Below are 15,414 nucleotides of genomic sequence, written 5' to 3'. Positions count from 1 at the left end.
GCCTGGACTAGGCAAATCCATCACTGCCAGGGGTCTTAGGCTCCAGAGCTTGCTACTTCCATGGGTGAAAGCACATGCAGAGGAGAGATGCAGTTTAGTTTTAGCTACTGAGCTTTAGCCACAAAAATTGCTCTTCACCCATGTAGTTTCTAGATCAAAAGGAATCAGAGCTAAGTTAGATTTCAAAGGCCGTGCAAAATTAACAAAAAAAATTACGGGTTTAATTGCACTTTATTTTTCAAAAAGTGAAATGCAAATTGGTCAGGTTGTCTATCCGTAATTGGAAACGAGAAGTGGAATTTGTTAGTATTAGTAACTACCTCCCCTAAGAGGTTACCACAGACAAGGCTTCCAAAGGCCACTTCAGGGTCTCTACACTCAGACCATCACAAAGAAGGGGACCCACAGATCTGGGTTTCACACACTATCATTCAGCACTGAATAATTACTCAGTACTTTGACCAGTAGAGCTGCTCTCAAGGAAACCCCAGCAACACTCACCCCACACCACAAGCATTCACGTGTGAGCAGTTGGCTAGGTCACAGGCTTTGGTCTCATCCACAATTTTAGCTGCATTTGGCAATTTAGCACACAGTGCAAAGCAGGGGCAGGGACCTGGTGCACTGCTACATTTTAAGCACAGGAATGCCCAGTGTTTTTGTTTTCTTCCAAGAAATTGCACCTAGGAGGAGTAGATCAAGTTCAGTTCAGAGAAGCTGAGACCAGTTGTAGAACTTAAACGGCAGTGGAATTATTTTAAGAACTCCCATTTTATTAAGGGGAAAGTTTTTTCCACTTGTTTTTAAAGACACTAAGAACCACTTATACTTTCTAGTTGTGTTAGTGCAGGCGAGCCTAGAACTAAAAGTGACAGAGATTAAACTTGGTTGCCCAGTTGTCTATCCTCATTGCTTTCCTCTTTTGCTCCACTTAGACTGAGAAGTTACATCCCAAACCCTTGGTTGCCTGGCACATGCTAGAACCTAACCTAGCCTTTGTCCAGCCGCCATTTGGTATTTTTACCTCGTGCCATGATCGTGACACTTTAAGCAGCAGCAGAGAAAAAGGCACAGGAGATAGGCTTGGCAGCCTACAGTAACTCTCTCTCTCTAGACAAGGAGCACATTAACATGTCTGTATTGCTGCTAATGAGGGGCTTCCTCTGCCAATGAAACACAACCCAGAAAAAGATCTCCTCTCTGCCTGTGAACAGAGTGAGAAAAGGCGAGTGTAACACAGTCTGTGCAGTGAGTCGCTTCCGTGAGGCCTGGGGGAACCTCAGGCTGCTCGGTAAAACATGGGTGGGGATTTGGCTTCTCAAAACAGCAATTACTAGATTCTACATCTGTGCTTGAAGCATTGGTCCAACAGAGCCCCTGTTGCTGGCACTGCTAAAGGGCACCTCTGCCAAGCAGGCCTTGGGTCAGAAAGCACCACATGTGCTGCAGCTCTGAACATTCAGCCGGCCCAACCTGAACTGCCTCAGCCCCTGGGATTTCCACAAGCCGCCTGTGCAGACCCTGTGGCTCATGAAATGCACCTGCCCTGGATCTCTTGGCTGAATCTCTCATCTCCATTGCTAAGCACATGGCAATGAGCCGGTGTAGAGCTCCTGGGAGCCACCTCTTGGGACTAACATAGAAATATTCCAAAGAGATCCTCACTGGGGAAGAAGGAGAGATTTTAGTCTGTTTTTTAAATCATAACCTAATGCAAGGTTCTGCCCAGCTTGTTCTTCTGAAACACTTCACAAAGTTCATATTTGCATGAAGTTTCAGATTAATGAATCAAGGGTTCATGTAAGCAGGACAGCAATACAAACATGCAGTAAGACTGGTCAGTTCCTCCAGCTAGGCCCTACCTCTGTGCATGTTTCTCAGGTCACAAAGATAGGTCCAAGTGTTCAAGAGTGCAAAGAGCCTCTTGCTCTCAGACCCCATCAGCCTGCAATACAAGAAAGTCCCTGGTTGTTCACAACTATCCCATATAGGCAGTTCATAAGTGCCAAGTGCACACAAGGAGGCCATGCCCAAGGGAGATGGCTCACAGGCTTGCCAGACAGCTCTTCATCCCAGCCAGTCCAGATCATCATCATCATCATCACCAAAGAGTGGAGCTGGAGGGGGGCGCCCCTTCATGCTCTGGAAGTGAAACCAGAGGGAAACTGTCAGTCTTAAGTTTCCCAGTCTTTAGCAATTCCTATACAACTCAGAGGCTCTGAAATCTCCATCAACTATAGGGAGATTATATATTGATATTTTCGTGTTTTCCACGTTATGTCTTAATCTAAGAGAGATGCTTAAAGACTAAAAGGGACAGGAGAGGGATAGGACACTAACAACCTTCTGAGGTTCTTGTAAGGTTAGAGCCACAATGGAAAGTGCTACAGCTTTATGATGATAATTCATTAACATGGGCAATATTACTAACTTTATGTCAGCATGAGTTTGCTGTCACTATCATATCCCACGCAGCTCTAAGTTCAACAAGAAACAGTCCCAGGTATTGCAAATTTAAAACAGAGTGTATGGGAAGCTCTGACCCCAGTTGCCAGGAGTCAATCAGTTCCCACTGCCATGGAAGGGATTTCACAGAGAAACTACAGGTTAACGCCTGGAGCAGTTTAGTGGGAATGGAAAGATACAAACTTACCACTTCCTCCTCATCCTCCTCCTCAGATGGAACTCGAGGCTTCAGTGGTTTATGAGATGCCGTTTTAAAGAAGTTGTCATCCTCGAAAAGGCTAGAAGAAGGTAAAGCATTAGCAGTTCACCTGCTGATGACGGGATCTTGGTTTCCTTTTACATGTTATATTAAGAATGATCTCATCACTCAAGCAAAACTGCTGTCCCACACTACCAGCATAGCTGTACCAGCCGCTGGAGGGCTGCACCTCTGGGCAAGCTGCCGTGCTAGCCTGAGCAATCAGCAGGAAAATGAGACTCTGGCTACCCCTAGCTTACCTGGAATCCTTCTGCCTGGGGCTGGAGCCCAGGTCCTGGTGTCCTGGGGTTTCTCTGATGATAGCTGAACTCTTCTCTTCTGCACTGGATACTGAAGCAGGCTCCTCAAAGCTATCCCCATCAGAGGTGCCTGTACAGCTCCCTCCCTCACTGTTTAAGGGAGGGGGCTCTAAATCTCCCACAAGCTCCTCTGCCTTCTCCACAGCTTGCTTTTCTGGAAGCATGGCCACATCCACTTCTCTTGGCTTTGTTTCTAGAACAGAAGCTTCTCCAGCTTCTGCCTGCAAAGATACTCCTGAGGGACTGAATCCATTCTCAGCTATCCTGATGGAACCGCTCTCCTCCTTTTGCTCAGGTAAAGCAAAGTCCTCATCCACACAAGGAACAGGCTGTCCTGCAAGCAACAGCCCCTCATCAGGATTCAAACAGGATTCAGGCCCTGAGGAGGAATGTTCCCCATGAACCCCTAGGGCCTTCTCCTCCTCTGACACTCCACTGCTTTGTGTGGCCTGTTCCTCCTCAGGAGTTCTTGGCCTGGCAGCCAGAGCAGCAGACTCGCCTTCCTGGTCAGACACAATGGAGCCTGTGGTTACATCCCCAGGATCATCTGGGCACGTAGCGCTCTGTGCTGGGCTATGCTGTATGGGCTCTCCGCGGTCTTCCTGTGCTCCAAGTGATTCCTCCTGTTCCCCTGCTCCTGTTCCAGATCCCTCCGCTTTGCTGTCATGCTCTTGTCTCTCTTGCTGCCTATGGAGTAGCTGCAGTGTTACAGTCTTAAAAAAAAAAAAAAAAAAAAAAATGAGTAGAGAGAATGCAGGTTATACAGGGATCTGCAGCAGTTCATCTAGGGCATCTTCTCCCACTGCTGGGCTTCTTTGCTACCCATGACAAACTTCTCCTTAACAGTTATTTCAGACTCACAATACAGATTGGTGCTTTTAGCCCAAACCTCCTTCTTTCACATTTATCACCTTGTAAATATCTCAGTTGTACCTTAATAGTGTTCATGACAACACCCAGAACGGTCCTGCCACTGTATGACTCTTCCAGTTCAAATTCACCCCGAAGAGATTGAAACACACCATTCATGATCTTCTTTACCTGAAAGAATAAAAGAAAGAAACAAAAGGACATGTTTCATTAAAACTTGTGAAGCACTGGATCCCCAAAAATCAGATCCTCCTCCAGGCGAGGAAATAAACCCACCAAAACACATTTGGTTTCAAAGAATTCATTTTTTCACATTAGAAATTCCAATACCGAAGTAGAATAGTCATGCTGTTTAGATAATAAAACATTATACACACACCAAAGCCATCTCTCCAGAGCTGAGACAGGCTGCCATTAATTTTCTATCATTCTTTAAAATCTTAAATCAAGTTTTATTCTAAAGACCAAGCAGCAGAGTGGGCAGCTAGAATCAGGAATCACATTCTTTCTTCCTCTATAGACCCTGCTACTAGAAACATATCATATGATACCCAGTGATTCCATTGCGGGGGGAAGGGGGCAAAGGATAAGACAAGTGTTTTTTTTTTAATTTCTCCTCAATAGAGAAATAATTTAAGCTAAACAAGAAATAATTTAAGCTAAACAGAGAGAACATCTCTGCCTAGTAAGGAGAAATACTTGCTAGCCAAGCTCACTTCTTCTACAAAGTCTGCAGGTAGAGATCTGTCCTGATTCTTCACCAGCTCTTGTATGCGTTCTTCATAGCCTGCCTTCAGCACCACAATATCAGACTGCAAGGCTGAATACTGCCAAGGAGAGACTTAAAGTTAGAACAACTTCACAGACAAGACCACAATTAACCTTGCACTGAATGGTTAGCTGTAAACCCTGTTTTAGCAAGGGGCAAAACTGCTGAGTGTAGCTTCAAGCTGGACTTTGACAGAGAGCTGCAGAAGACTCCTCTGAAACTAACAGCACCAAAGCAGAGATCCAACCAAGCAAAATCCTTGGTGACCCACAACCACATCATGAACTTTTCCAGCTCCTGTAACACCAAGAGTGGGCATGGCACTACTGAGCTCCCACTGAAAGGAGGGCTGGGTCTCATCACTAGGCCTGCTCTAGTTTGCTGGAAGCATTGTGAAATTCTTCTTTCCCTCCAACAACGTACTCATGCTCTTGTTGTTCTGGACATGGTGGCCTGGGGCTAGTGATTACTGCACACCAGGTTATATTCAGCTGCTTTACCTTCTCTTTGACAGGCTCTAGTTGCTCCAAACGTTGCTGCAACTCAGACAGTTTCTGCTCCTCCTCTTCTTTTGAATGTTTTAGAGTCCCAAGCTGAAAGATAAGAACTGAAACGCATTAGTTTACAGCCCTTTTCAGTATCACCCAGCTCAAGACTACTTCTGCTCAAGAACAGTCACTCAAACAGAACAGCACAGTTTAGCAGAAGAGACTAACTGTTGCTTTAGTCTAAGCTTGACATCTCTTTTGCTCTACCTCATTCAGAGCTGCAGTAGCAAACTTACTACCCAACCAACCCAGAATAGCAGAAACAAGTACAGAAACATCCCGCCAAGTTCAAACTCCAAAACAGTTTGAACAGAAACTGAAAGACAAACCACAGCCAGGTGGCAGGGAACCGTTGGTGACAGTTACTGGTTATTTGGCGTTACATTTCAACAGTGAGGAACAGCTCTTTACCTTCTCTTCCAGCTGGGACACCTTCTCTTGCAGAGAATCCCTCTGCTCACACACCTCCTGGTACTGCCTAACATGTTGCTCCTTGGCAGAGGCCAGCGTACGTTCACATTTGGTTTCCCACTGGGATTCCAGCTCTGCCTGGATGAGTGACAGCTGCCCATCACGTAAGAAAGGTCATTAGGAACAAATACACATTTGATCTGTATTTGCACAACGAGTTGTTCAAAGCTTAGGGCCTGGCAAGTGGTAGAAAAACAACACCTCCTGCCCTGCCCTGGCTGGAATACCAACACGCGGACAGCAGCCCTGCAGCGGTCATGCATTCCCGCCCACACCTCGGATTTCAATTCTGGCCACAACCCTGCAGGCTGGCTTGAAGGTCTGCCTCAGACTTCAGCCCCCTTGGCTCATTTCTAAGCAGCCCCTTCACTCATCAGCAGTCCTATGTACTTTGCTCTACTACAAACTGAATTCAGTTCAACTCCTTTCCTTGGCTGAACATTCTCTTCAACGCAGTCAATTTGATATGGCATGCCAGTCTGTATCAGTGCTGCATCCAGGACTCTGCAGCCTTCTTGCCAACCCAAGTCATGCACTTCTTTACAGAGACGTCAGTATAAATCCTGGAGTCAGAGGCAGGGCCAATAAACACCAGCAAAGATATTTTAGATGGGCAACAGAGAAGTAGTGAACCCCATGTGAAAGTTACCCCCGAAAAGCACAAAGATACCATTTTCATTCTTTTACTACCTGAGAAGTTTTCATGCTCATTTCCTATCTGTAAATTCCTACAAGTCTTCCAGACATTGCTGGAGAAACTCCCATGCCTCCTCACCTGCTCTGCTGCTGCCTGATCAGTTGAAGTCCGTGCCTTTTTCAGCAGCTGTCGAAGCTTGTCTAGTTCCTGCTGATAGGATTTGCGTATCTCTTCCATCTCTTCTTCTGCTTGAGCTCTCTCTGTAAGGGATTTCTTCTTCCTCTCTGCAAGGTTCTGAAACACAGAACAGGACTTAAGCGTAGGCCAAACCACACCAAAGTAACTTTTCTTCCTCTTGGAAGAAGTTCTTCTTTGAGCAGGGAGTCTTATCACTTTAAAGTTAAGCTGAGACTTACTTCATAGGTAGGAAGGTTAACCTATTACTGGGTGAGACATTCAAAAGTCACATAAGCACAAAGGATCCACCGGCATGGTGATCTTCGCTTGCAGTTTAGTCAAGAGTCACCTTAACCCAACACTCTTGCATGTAAACATGCAGGTAAGTTTTAGTAAACAGCTCAAATTCTGGGTCTCTCTGCAACGCTAGAGCTGAACATACCCTTTCAAGGGCCTCCTTTTCTACTTTTAGATCTGTTAGCTCTTCTTCCAATGCTGTAATCTTCATGTCCAGGTGCCTGCGGCTCTGCTTCTCAGCTTTGAATCTAGTCTGAGTGTCTTCCGAGGCTTCTTGGAGCTCTGCAAGAATACACCTTACTGTGGATCTCAGCTCTACATATTTCAGCTTAGTACATTTTGGGGGCTTGGGGGGATGGAATAGTGCCTTTTGCACAGGGGTAGCATCTGCAGTGGGAAACTGAGTTTGTCAAGAGTTTCTTCCGTGAAACAGGCACGCTTACACCTCGGCCTCCACCTAAACTTTTCAACTACTAGCAAAGACCTCTGGCTCCTCTATAAAAGGTGAGCTATCTCAGCAAGGCCAAGACCTTGCTTCTACAAAAGGCTGAGTTTGTCAAGAGTTTCTTCCGTGAAACAGGCACGCTTACACCTCGGCCTCCACCTAAACTTTTCAACTACTAGCAAAGACCTCTGGCTCCTCTATAAAAGGTGAGCTATCTCAGCAAGGCCAAGACCTTGCTTCTACAAAAGGCATCCCTGTAACAAAATGATTCTGTTCGTTTTCCTGTTAGTGATAACACAGATGCACACACCCCTCAGACATCTCAGAGAATCAACATTCTTTTCTGACATCCTTGCAGTCTAACTGCAGCAAATGCATGTCACAAAACCTCAAGTTTCATGCCTATAATTAGTTATTTTGAAAAAACATGTGGTCAAGACATGTTATGCCTAGAAGCAAGAGAGCTCATTATAGATAAATGTGAGAAAAGCCAAACAAGCCAGGAGTCTGTCAACTCTGGAAGAGTCCACACTGAGCCAGAGAAATATCTGCCAGGATTATTCCCTACTCCCCCATCTAATGCCAGAGAGGGAATCAACTTCTTTCCATAAACTGCATGTCCAAAGCATCCAGCAGTGGCCAAGATATCACAGAGCACTACTGATGGACATGGAAGGTGTGTGATCAAAACCATGAGCAAAAGGGAAAAAGAGAGAAAGAGAAAAAAGCATAGAAGTGATACCTCTTGGGGGAGCCCTGGCAAAGAACTCTGAGCACCAAACCCTGCAGGCTCCTCCAAATAAGAAAAAATGCACTTTACCCATTAAAACAAGGAACCAAACTACATAGCAGCACTATACTGAGAAAACTAATTTTTGACTGATCACTTTATTCACCAAGCCCAGCGCCAGGTTTCCAGTGCACCTCATGACTCCTGACTACAGAAGAGCATTAGAACAGGGCAAATACACAATGATACTTCTCCTGGCTCCACTATCATGCTTCAGAGACTGCCTTAGTCAGATACTACGTTCCTTTAACCCGCATAAGATTTTGGCATCTGTACCACCCTACTGCAACGACTGCAATACCTTTGTAACATGCAGTGTGGTGTTCTTTCATTAGTTTTGAGGAGGGTTCTGTTGAGACACGCTGGGGTAACCTGCAAGGCTTTTTGGCAATGGAAACCGGCCACTGAAAGAGTTTCCGGCACAGCCAATGTTGGTCAACAAAACAGTGGGCTAAATGAGGAAGTTAACCCTCACTGCACAACACAGCCCTTACCTGCCAACTGTCCTTGCAGTTTGTTGAGCTGCACCTCATGTCGCTCTGCCTCCTGCAAGGCAGCAGACAGCTGTTTCCGCAGGTCCATTTCCTTCTTCTGGTGGGCAGTCAACTCCAGCTGCAGGTGGGAAACCTGTGCCGTGGCAGCTGCTAACTCCTCTGCAACTTTGGCCTGCATCACAGAAGGGAGCAGGGAAGGGTGAAAAAAAGGGAATAGCAAGGTATGTGGGTGCGAGAAGGTGCCAAAACTGTTCTCACAGGCAGAACCGATGAGGTACTAGAGACCTAGAGTCTATGCTCACTTTCATGAATGAGATGACAGACCAACCACCCCCTCCTGGCAACTGTTCTGTCAGAGATAACTTTGCCCCACATCTCAGTGGAAATAGAGCTCAGGCAGGTCTTGCAGACCTACGTGCTGGGATCCAGAACCTCAAAGACATTTCCAAATTGAGGAGGTAATGATAACTTTGTGCCACAAAGTGCCACATCACTGAGAGTCATTTGGCAGTAACCTGTCCAGGCTGACTACAAAATTGCACAAGGCTACCAACAATCCTCACCACAGCAGCTCACCTCAGTGTGTTTTCCTGCAGGGCTTAAAAACGTTTTTAAGACTAGTACTGGTGACTGGTGGCTCCATTCAGAGTTTTCAGGCTGTAAGAATATCTAACCAGGTAAGAACCCGGGCTCCAAGACCTAGTTATCCTTAATAAGCTTACAAAGCCACAGATAATATAGGCTTGTTCCAGTCAAATGAGCACCTTCCCTCCAGAGCACACAGCATGTACTCACTTTGAGGTGCCTGAATGGCAAGACAGTCATTTTAGAGCATGCTTCTCTCAATTTGTTGACCTGTTCAGGTTTAGTATTGCTTAAGTCAGTGACTCATGGGGAACCAGAAACTAATACAGCTTGTTAGACAACATGTAAACGACACGTTAAAAGAGGCTCAGAGGCATCAAGACAGAGACACAAACAAAATCATTTTCCCAACGTGTTGTGTAGGATACACAGACTTCAGAGGATGCTCTGCAGAGATAGAACTACTTCCTTCAGGAAACCTCACTTACTGCAGGGAATGCCTAAGCAGTTTCTACATCTGTGCCTCCGTTCAGATTCCTAATGGGTGTTCCTGTAATTGGTAAGTTGTTCTGAACTGGAGTTTCTATATGGTCTCTTCAGTCCATGACCACCACCTTCTGGTAGAGAAGAGTTGTGAGCCAAATCCTTTCAATTACAGTGAGGATGAGTATGTGCTGACCTCAAGGGCTAGGATACTATGCCATTAATTTTAAGAATCATTTTAACACAGCCTGGCTAAAAACAGATCTGTTTTCCTGTTATGTTTCCAAAAATGTCTCACTGTAGTTCAAGACACTAACTCCTAGCTCCCTTAAAACAAAATAAAACCCCGTGTCACAGCTAAAGGTTATTTTAACACTTGCCTCAGTCTTTAAGGGCACAAAGAAGTAAAAAGGAAATTTTATGTCAAGAACTTAATAGACCTAAGTCTCTGCCATGAATGCTTCAAATCCAGCTTTCAGGTTCCAAGAATCTTATGTGATCCATATCTGGTCTGACAATTATATGATCACATTCTGTTTCTCCCATGGGGGAGGTGAAACAAGCAGCATGTGACAAAGTTCTTTCAAAGGGCTCCTCAAAAAGGAGGTGGCCAATGGCTATACTACCAGCTTTAACATCCTTTTCCAAGTGGAAAATCTGTGCTAATTCAAGATCTGAGGCAATTCTTCTAATGCCAATGAGTATCTATAGCTAGTCGAAGGGGAAGCTGGGCTGACGCTATCTAGGGCACAATTATCTATTATCTACACAGTCAGCAGACACACTGCCTCACCTGGTCCCAGCCCCGATCCACTGGCAGCATGCGCTAGGAAAAGAAAGCGGCAACAGGAAACAGGAAGAGTTAAGAACACAACTTGAAAGGCAGAGGCATTAATCATCATCAGAAAAGCTAAGTGCTTCATTACAGGAGCCTGAGACATGCCAGAGAAGCATTTAAGTTATTTCAAGAGCTGCAAAAGCTCAAAGACAGAAAAAGTAGTGAAGCCTGACTTAAAAAGAAAGAAGCTAAGTGTATCCTTACATAGATACATTGCACATCACACCCATCACAGACCAGCAAGCAGCAGACTGGCAGCCTGCAGCTCTTACACTTCTATCATTTGACTGGAGTGGAAAGTGTGGAGAATTATCCATGCTGTGGAACATAAGCCTTGATGTAAAGCTGCGATATGCTCTCCAAGGTCAAAGATCTATAACCCAAAGGCAGCAAGCTATTAACGCTTCTCCTCAGGGATTCTGGGTACAGATGCCTGGCACGCATCACAAAATAAATGGTGAATCCCAATTTTTAAGTAAAGACTTTAAGAGAATTTACAATTCTCTTCTCTGGTTCCCCAAAGCTATAGACAGATTCCCATACAGTTATCTCAGCAATTGCAATCACAGAGCAAGCTAGGTTAAATAACAGGAAGAGCAAGGAATGTCAGACTTGTATTTACAGTCAACACTCTCTCAAAACTAGGGGAAGGTTCTCCAGCACAGGTTACGGCTTTTCTCATCTACTCTGGGATCTACTCATGCAATAGTGTTATTATCTAGGCAGAGACTATTGAATCAAGTGAATTCATACTGCAGATGAGTCCTGAGAGATTCCTGAAGATCAGATCTTATACCTCTAGAAGATGCTTCCTCCCCAAGCTACTTTTCATGTAAGCGGGATGTTGTGCTCACTGACAGAAAGAAGTTTCATTGCAAGGAATTTTACTGATGATTTCAATCTGACTTATTCCTGGTTAGAATCTCTCACACACCCTACATACAATAGTTATTTCTGTAGTGTGACCTGGGCTTTCAGCAGAAAGGTACAGCCCTCCTTCACCATCTACTGGCACCAGCATACACGTATCAGCCATCTCTTGCTCTATTCTTTAGCCTACTGAAACACTTCCTAGCATACCTCAGAAAGAAGCTGTTTCCATCACTTGCAAGTGCACTAATTCATGGTTCTCATGCAGAACAAGCATTTATCATCTCAGACTTGGATTGCATATACACAACTCACAGCAGAGGAGCACAGTATAAGATTGAACTTGGTGTAATTTAAGAAGCCAGTGCTTGAGAAAACACAGAAGACACCATGCAACTACAGACCCCAAAGCAAGCCTGACAGGGCTAGGCTGTCATGAGTGCACTTTTACAGGATAAAAAGCCATGCATAAGTGCATTTAACTGGTTTGAGAGCTATTTCCCAATAGACCCTTTCACAAAAGCACAATAAATCTATTGCTAGAAACAAATAGCTCTTGATTAAAAAAAAGTGCAGAAAAACTGCAATGAAGGAACCGCAACAGGAAATAATTTTTCTTACAGCTACACTCTATCTTTATGACAGTTAAAGAGAAGGAATAAGGCTTTTCTGCAACTGTCAGTGCAACTAAATGATTTGCATTTTCAGCCAGATGAAGCTCTGCTGATACATGCAATAGCTCCACTTGTTGGCTATACACCTACGAAGTTAACAATAAATGAGACGCTTTCCTGTTAAACTAAGAATATTCTATCTATAAAGATCTAACTTTATATGCTCTGTGCTGCCTTTGTCATGAAAACCATAAAAATATTCAAACAGCTTTGAAAAGCATCAGTTGAGAACTACAGGTGTCTTAAGAGATCTGACTTAAGCCTTGACTAATAAGGCTTCAGCATGTTTTAGTGCAACATCAAGCCCCCTTTCTAGCTATGGCCAGAGGTCTCTGGCTCTGCTCATGGTCACCATGGTTTTACCTTCTCCTGCTCTGCATGCAGCACTCTTGCTTGTGTGTTTTCATTTGTTGCCTGCAGTGAATGGTTCCTCTGCTCCATCAGCAAGTTACTTTGTTCGACATATCTGTGAACAGGGGAGGATGGCATAGACATTTATATAAGTACCTGAATTGAAGAGAAGAGCTCAGATAGAAAAGGCAATAGTTCAAAGCTTTCTTAATGACAAGTCCCAGACAATTTTGCATAATGTCCTGCACTGAAAAGCAGCTGATCTCAAAAGGGTGGAATAGGAGTGTCCAATGCTCACCATAGACAGTATCAGTTGAGACGTGCAACTCTCTGCAACCGCTGTAGTGTTCCTAGTATACAGCCAAGACTTTTGATATCCTGAAATCCACAGGCATTTGCTATTTCCCTAAAGAAGTTATTCCCCTTCCGAAACTTAATAGAACACACACTGAACACTGGAACTAGGAACACAGCATCCCCTACAGTTCCTTCCACCTTACTAAAAGGCTAGCAAAAGTAAAACAACCCCAGAACTAGAGAAAGAATGCTCAAGCAAGATGGCATAAGATTTTTCTCCTCTTTTACACTTTCGAGTTTACTACAAACCCTAATTTTAGGGTAAAGCCCTGCAAAGACCAGGACACAAACAAAACATTTATGCCACTCACCTCCCCCCTCCCCCCCCCGATACTCCCACACAAGAACTCAGAACCTGTCTCCACGCTAGAGAAAGGACATCCCCCATACTAATGCCTGACCAAACGTGTGTCAGTTAGAAACAGTCCCTGCAAATCCAGGCAGGCTGCACCTTCCCACTCCTTACCTCTGATTCCGCTCAATCAACTCGCTGATCTTCTCATTTTGTTCCTCAATCCGACTGCTCTTCTCAAATATCTCTTGCTTCAGTCTCTCATTCTCCTAAAGCACAGCCCAGCATGAATATTGATCTTACTCAGACTTCCTTGCAGCAGCAGCAAACACCCTCCCCTCCCCCCCTTTTTATTTGTACAGATGCAGTATGGTGGTGAGGCTTATCACGTCCTGTGGAAGCTTAACGGGAAGGAGGCACGCTAACTTCCAGCTGACTTTCTCACTACTTAGTCTGATACTTTGCAGTTTCCCTAAGTAGCGACAAACAGAAGTAGCTGGTTCTTGCAACACCTACTTCAGCTGTTGAACTCCTTTCTGCAGGATACTGTGGATTGTCTATACCGGTTCATGATGACATTGAGTTTCTTTCACATGAATACTGTCACAGACTACTAAATATGAGGATATCGGCTCTGGCTCAGAAAGTCCCCAAACCACAAACTGTTGAGAGGCCAGAGGAGCATTTGGGGGATTATCATACAGTTGCTTTTGGCCAGAGGCAGAACACGTGGCTAGATGGACCTTTGGTCCAAGCCAGCACAGCTATTCTTATCAGGAACGGCACAGTGGGCTCCAGTTTCTTATGAAAGGAGACAATACGGCTGGCCATGCTCACCTGAATTATGCGCTGGATGTTGCTCATGATCATGGAGGCTTCCATGGTTACAGATGAGATACCAGGTAGTAATAAGCTATTACCAGTGTTCTGTTTCTTCAACTCCTCCACCTGTAGCGATAAATCATTCTTAAGCCATGTGAAATGAATGTATGAATGTAGATAAGTCAGACATCCACATAAAGAACCATTGAACCATTCCACCTAACCACGTACAGTGCTAAGTCATATGCTACTGTGTCAACTGTGACACCTCCTGAAGCACAGTGACGCTCTCCAAACAGAATGCATCGCATGCTTAAGATGGTAAGAGACAACACCTTCTCCCAAAGGTATTCTTACTTTTTACATAGAAGCTGAATTGCTACCACTTAAGGTCTGATAATACTGAAATTTTTGTTAAGATAGTACAAACTTAATGCAGGCACTTACATCAAGCCAACTCCCCGGACTACAGTTAGAGAGCAAGAAGCGCTAACTTTGCTAACAAGCCTGCATACGTCACACGTTACCTTTGCAGCCAGATGATCCATTTTATCTACTACTTTGCTAACGGCCATTCGGATTTCAGTGTTATGTTGCCGAGCCTCTGTCATCAAAAAGGAAGTAACATCCCCAGGCGCTGGAACGGAAAGGAGATCTTTAGTCACGAGGGCAAAACATCTTCATGCAGACATATCAAGAACAGCATTTCTAACTTCTAAGCCTGCCAGATAGGATGGCCCCTCTCCTCCCAAAACCAAGACAGACATGGTATCTGGAAAACTATTGACTTTTACCTTTACTATTACACAATTATAACTGGAAGTATCAGCTATAAAATGCTTTTAGGAATACACAGCCTTGGGAATACACCTAGAGATTCCCTCCCCTTTCACACTGTCGAGAGTTCATTAACCTAAGAAAAAGATTTAGTATGAATTCTTTACCCCTATTTGGCATTAAAATAAGAACTTGTGAAACAGCATGGCACTCCAGACAGGGTGAATATGTCTATGCTACAACTGCTACGTAAGTATTAATTATAAATACCATTTACAGAAGGTATTAAAAACTTCCATAAAGCATGTGCTTTCTTAACATACCTTGGTAAGGTGCAGGATACATCTGTCCCACAGGCTGGAGCTGAGAAGCAGATGCAGTGGTTTGGGGGTAAGCAAATGCCATTCCTGTATAAGCCTTGCAGAACAAGTTCAATGGATTAAAAGACTAGAATATATATTTGGATGTTTCTCCCCACACTTAAGTGCCTTTTCTCCACCCAACCCCCCTTCAAGAACAAGGATGACATTTGAAAAAAATGATTTAGGGAGCAGGAAGTCAAATCACAAGCCACTCATAGTCAAGGGAAAATAACAAAGCCACTCATATGTCAAGGCTTTGATATGTGTTCAAGTTACCACAGCTTAATACATTACCTTCTTCACTGAAGTTTAAGCAAAAGCACGCTACCTCACATTTGTGGCAGGCAAAGACCAGCATGTGAACGGCTCACTGCTGTTGTTGGATGTGTAGTAACTTGAAGTCATGCTAACTTGAACACAAGGCTATTTCTTAGGAAAGGCTCAAGCAGTGCAATTCCATTTGACTACAACTTCACTGCTC

The 15,414-nt window shown here is 44.4% G+C and overlaps 1 protein-coding gene across 1 annotated transcript in view; it reads right to left on the bottom strand.

Moving 5' to 3' along the window:
• Nucleotides 1-212: 212 nt before the first annotated feature.
• Nucleotides 213-15,414, bottom strand: part of FKBP15 (FKBP prolyl isomerase family member 15) — a 28,975-nt gene continuing 13,773 nt past the window's right edge. Inside the window, exons 15-29 of the mRNA XM_026113816.2 lie at nt 14,895-14,988; nt 14,322-14,431; nt 13,810-13,920; nt 13,147-13,241; nt 12,336-12,438; nt 8,523-8,694; nt 6,939-7,075; nt 6,458-6,613; nt 5,623-5,775; nt 5,164-5,256; nt 4,611-4,721; nt 3,958-4,065; nt 2,965-3,737; nt 2,654-2,744; nt 213-2,142 (exon numbers count right to left, since the gene is read on the bottom strand). Coding sequence (XP_025969601.2) covers nt 2,068-2,142; nt 2,654-2,744; nt 2,965-3,737; nt 3,958-4,065; nt 4,611-4,721; nt 5,164-5,256; nt 5,623-5,775; nt 6,458-6,613; nt 6,939-7,075; nt 8,523-8,694; nt 12,336-12,438; nt 13,147-13,241; nt 13,810-13,920; nt 14,322-14,431; nt 14,895-14,988 — 2,382 coding nt within the window. The 3' untranslated portion in view covers nt 213-2,067. The remainder of the gene's footprint in view (nt 2,143-2,653; nt 2,745-2,964; nt 3,738-3,957; nt 4,066-4,610; nt 4,722-5,163; nt 5,257-5,622; nt 5,776-6,457; nt 6,614-6,938; nt 7,076-8,522; nt 8,695-12,335; nt 12,439-13,146; nt 13,242-13,809; nt 13,921-14,321; nt 14,432-14,894; nt 14,989-15,414) is intronic.

Source organism: Dromaius novaehollandiae, chromosome 20 (genome assembly GCF_036370855.1).
Source record: "Dromaius novaehollandiae isolate bDroNov1 chromosome 20, bDroNov1.hap1, whole genome shotgun sequence".
In the NCBI taxonomy this organism is placed as follows: Eukaryota; Metazoa; Chordata; class Aves; order Casuariiformes; family Dromaiidae; genus Dromaius; species Dromaius novaehollandiae.
The sequence above is the reverse complement of the archived record's forward strand: the minus strand, read 5'-3'. Positions and strand labels throughout refer to the sequence as shown.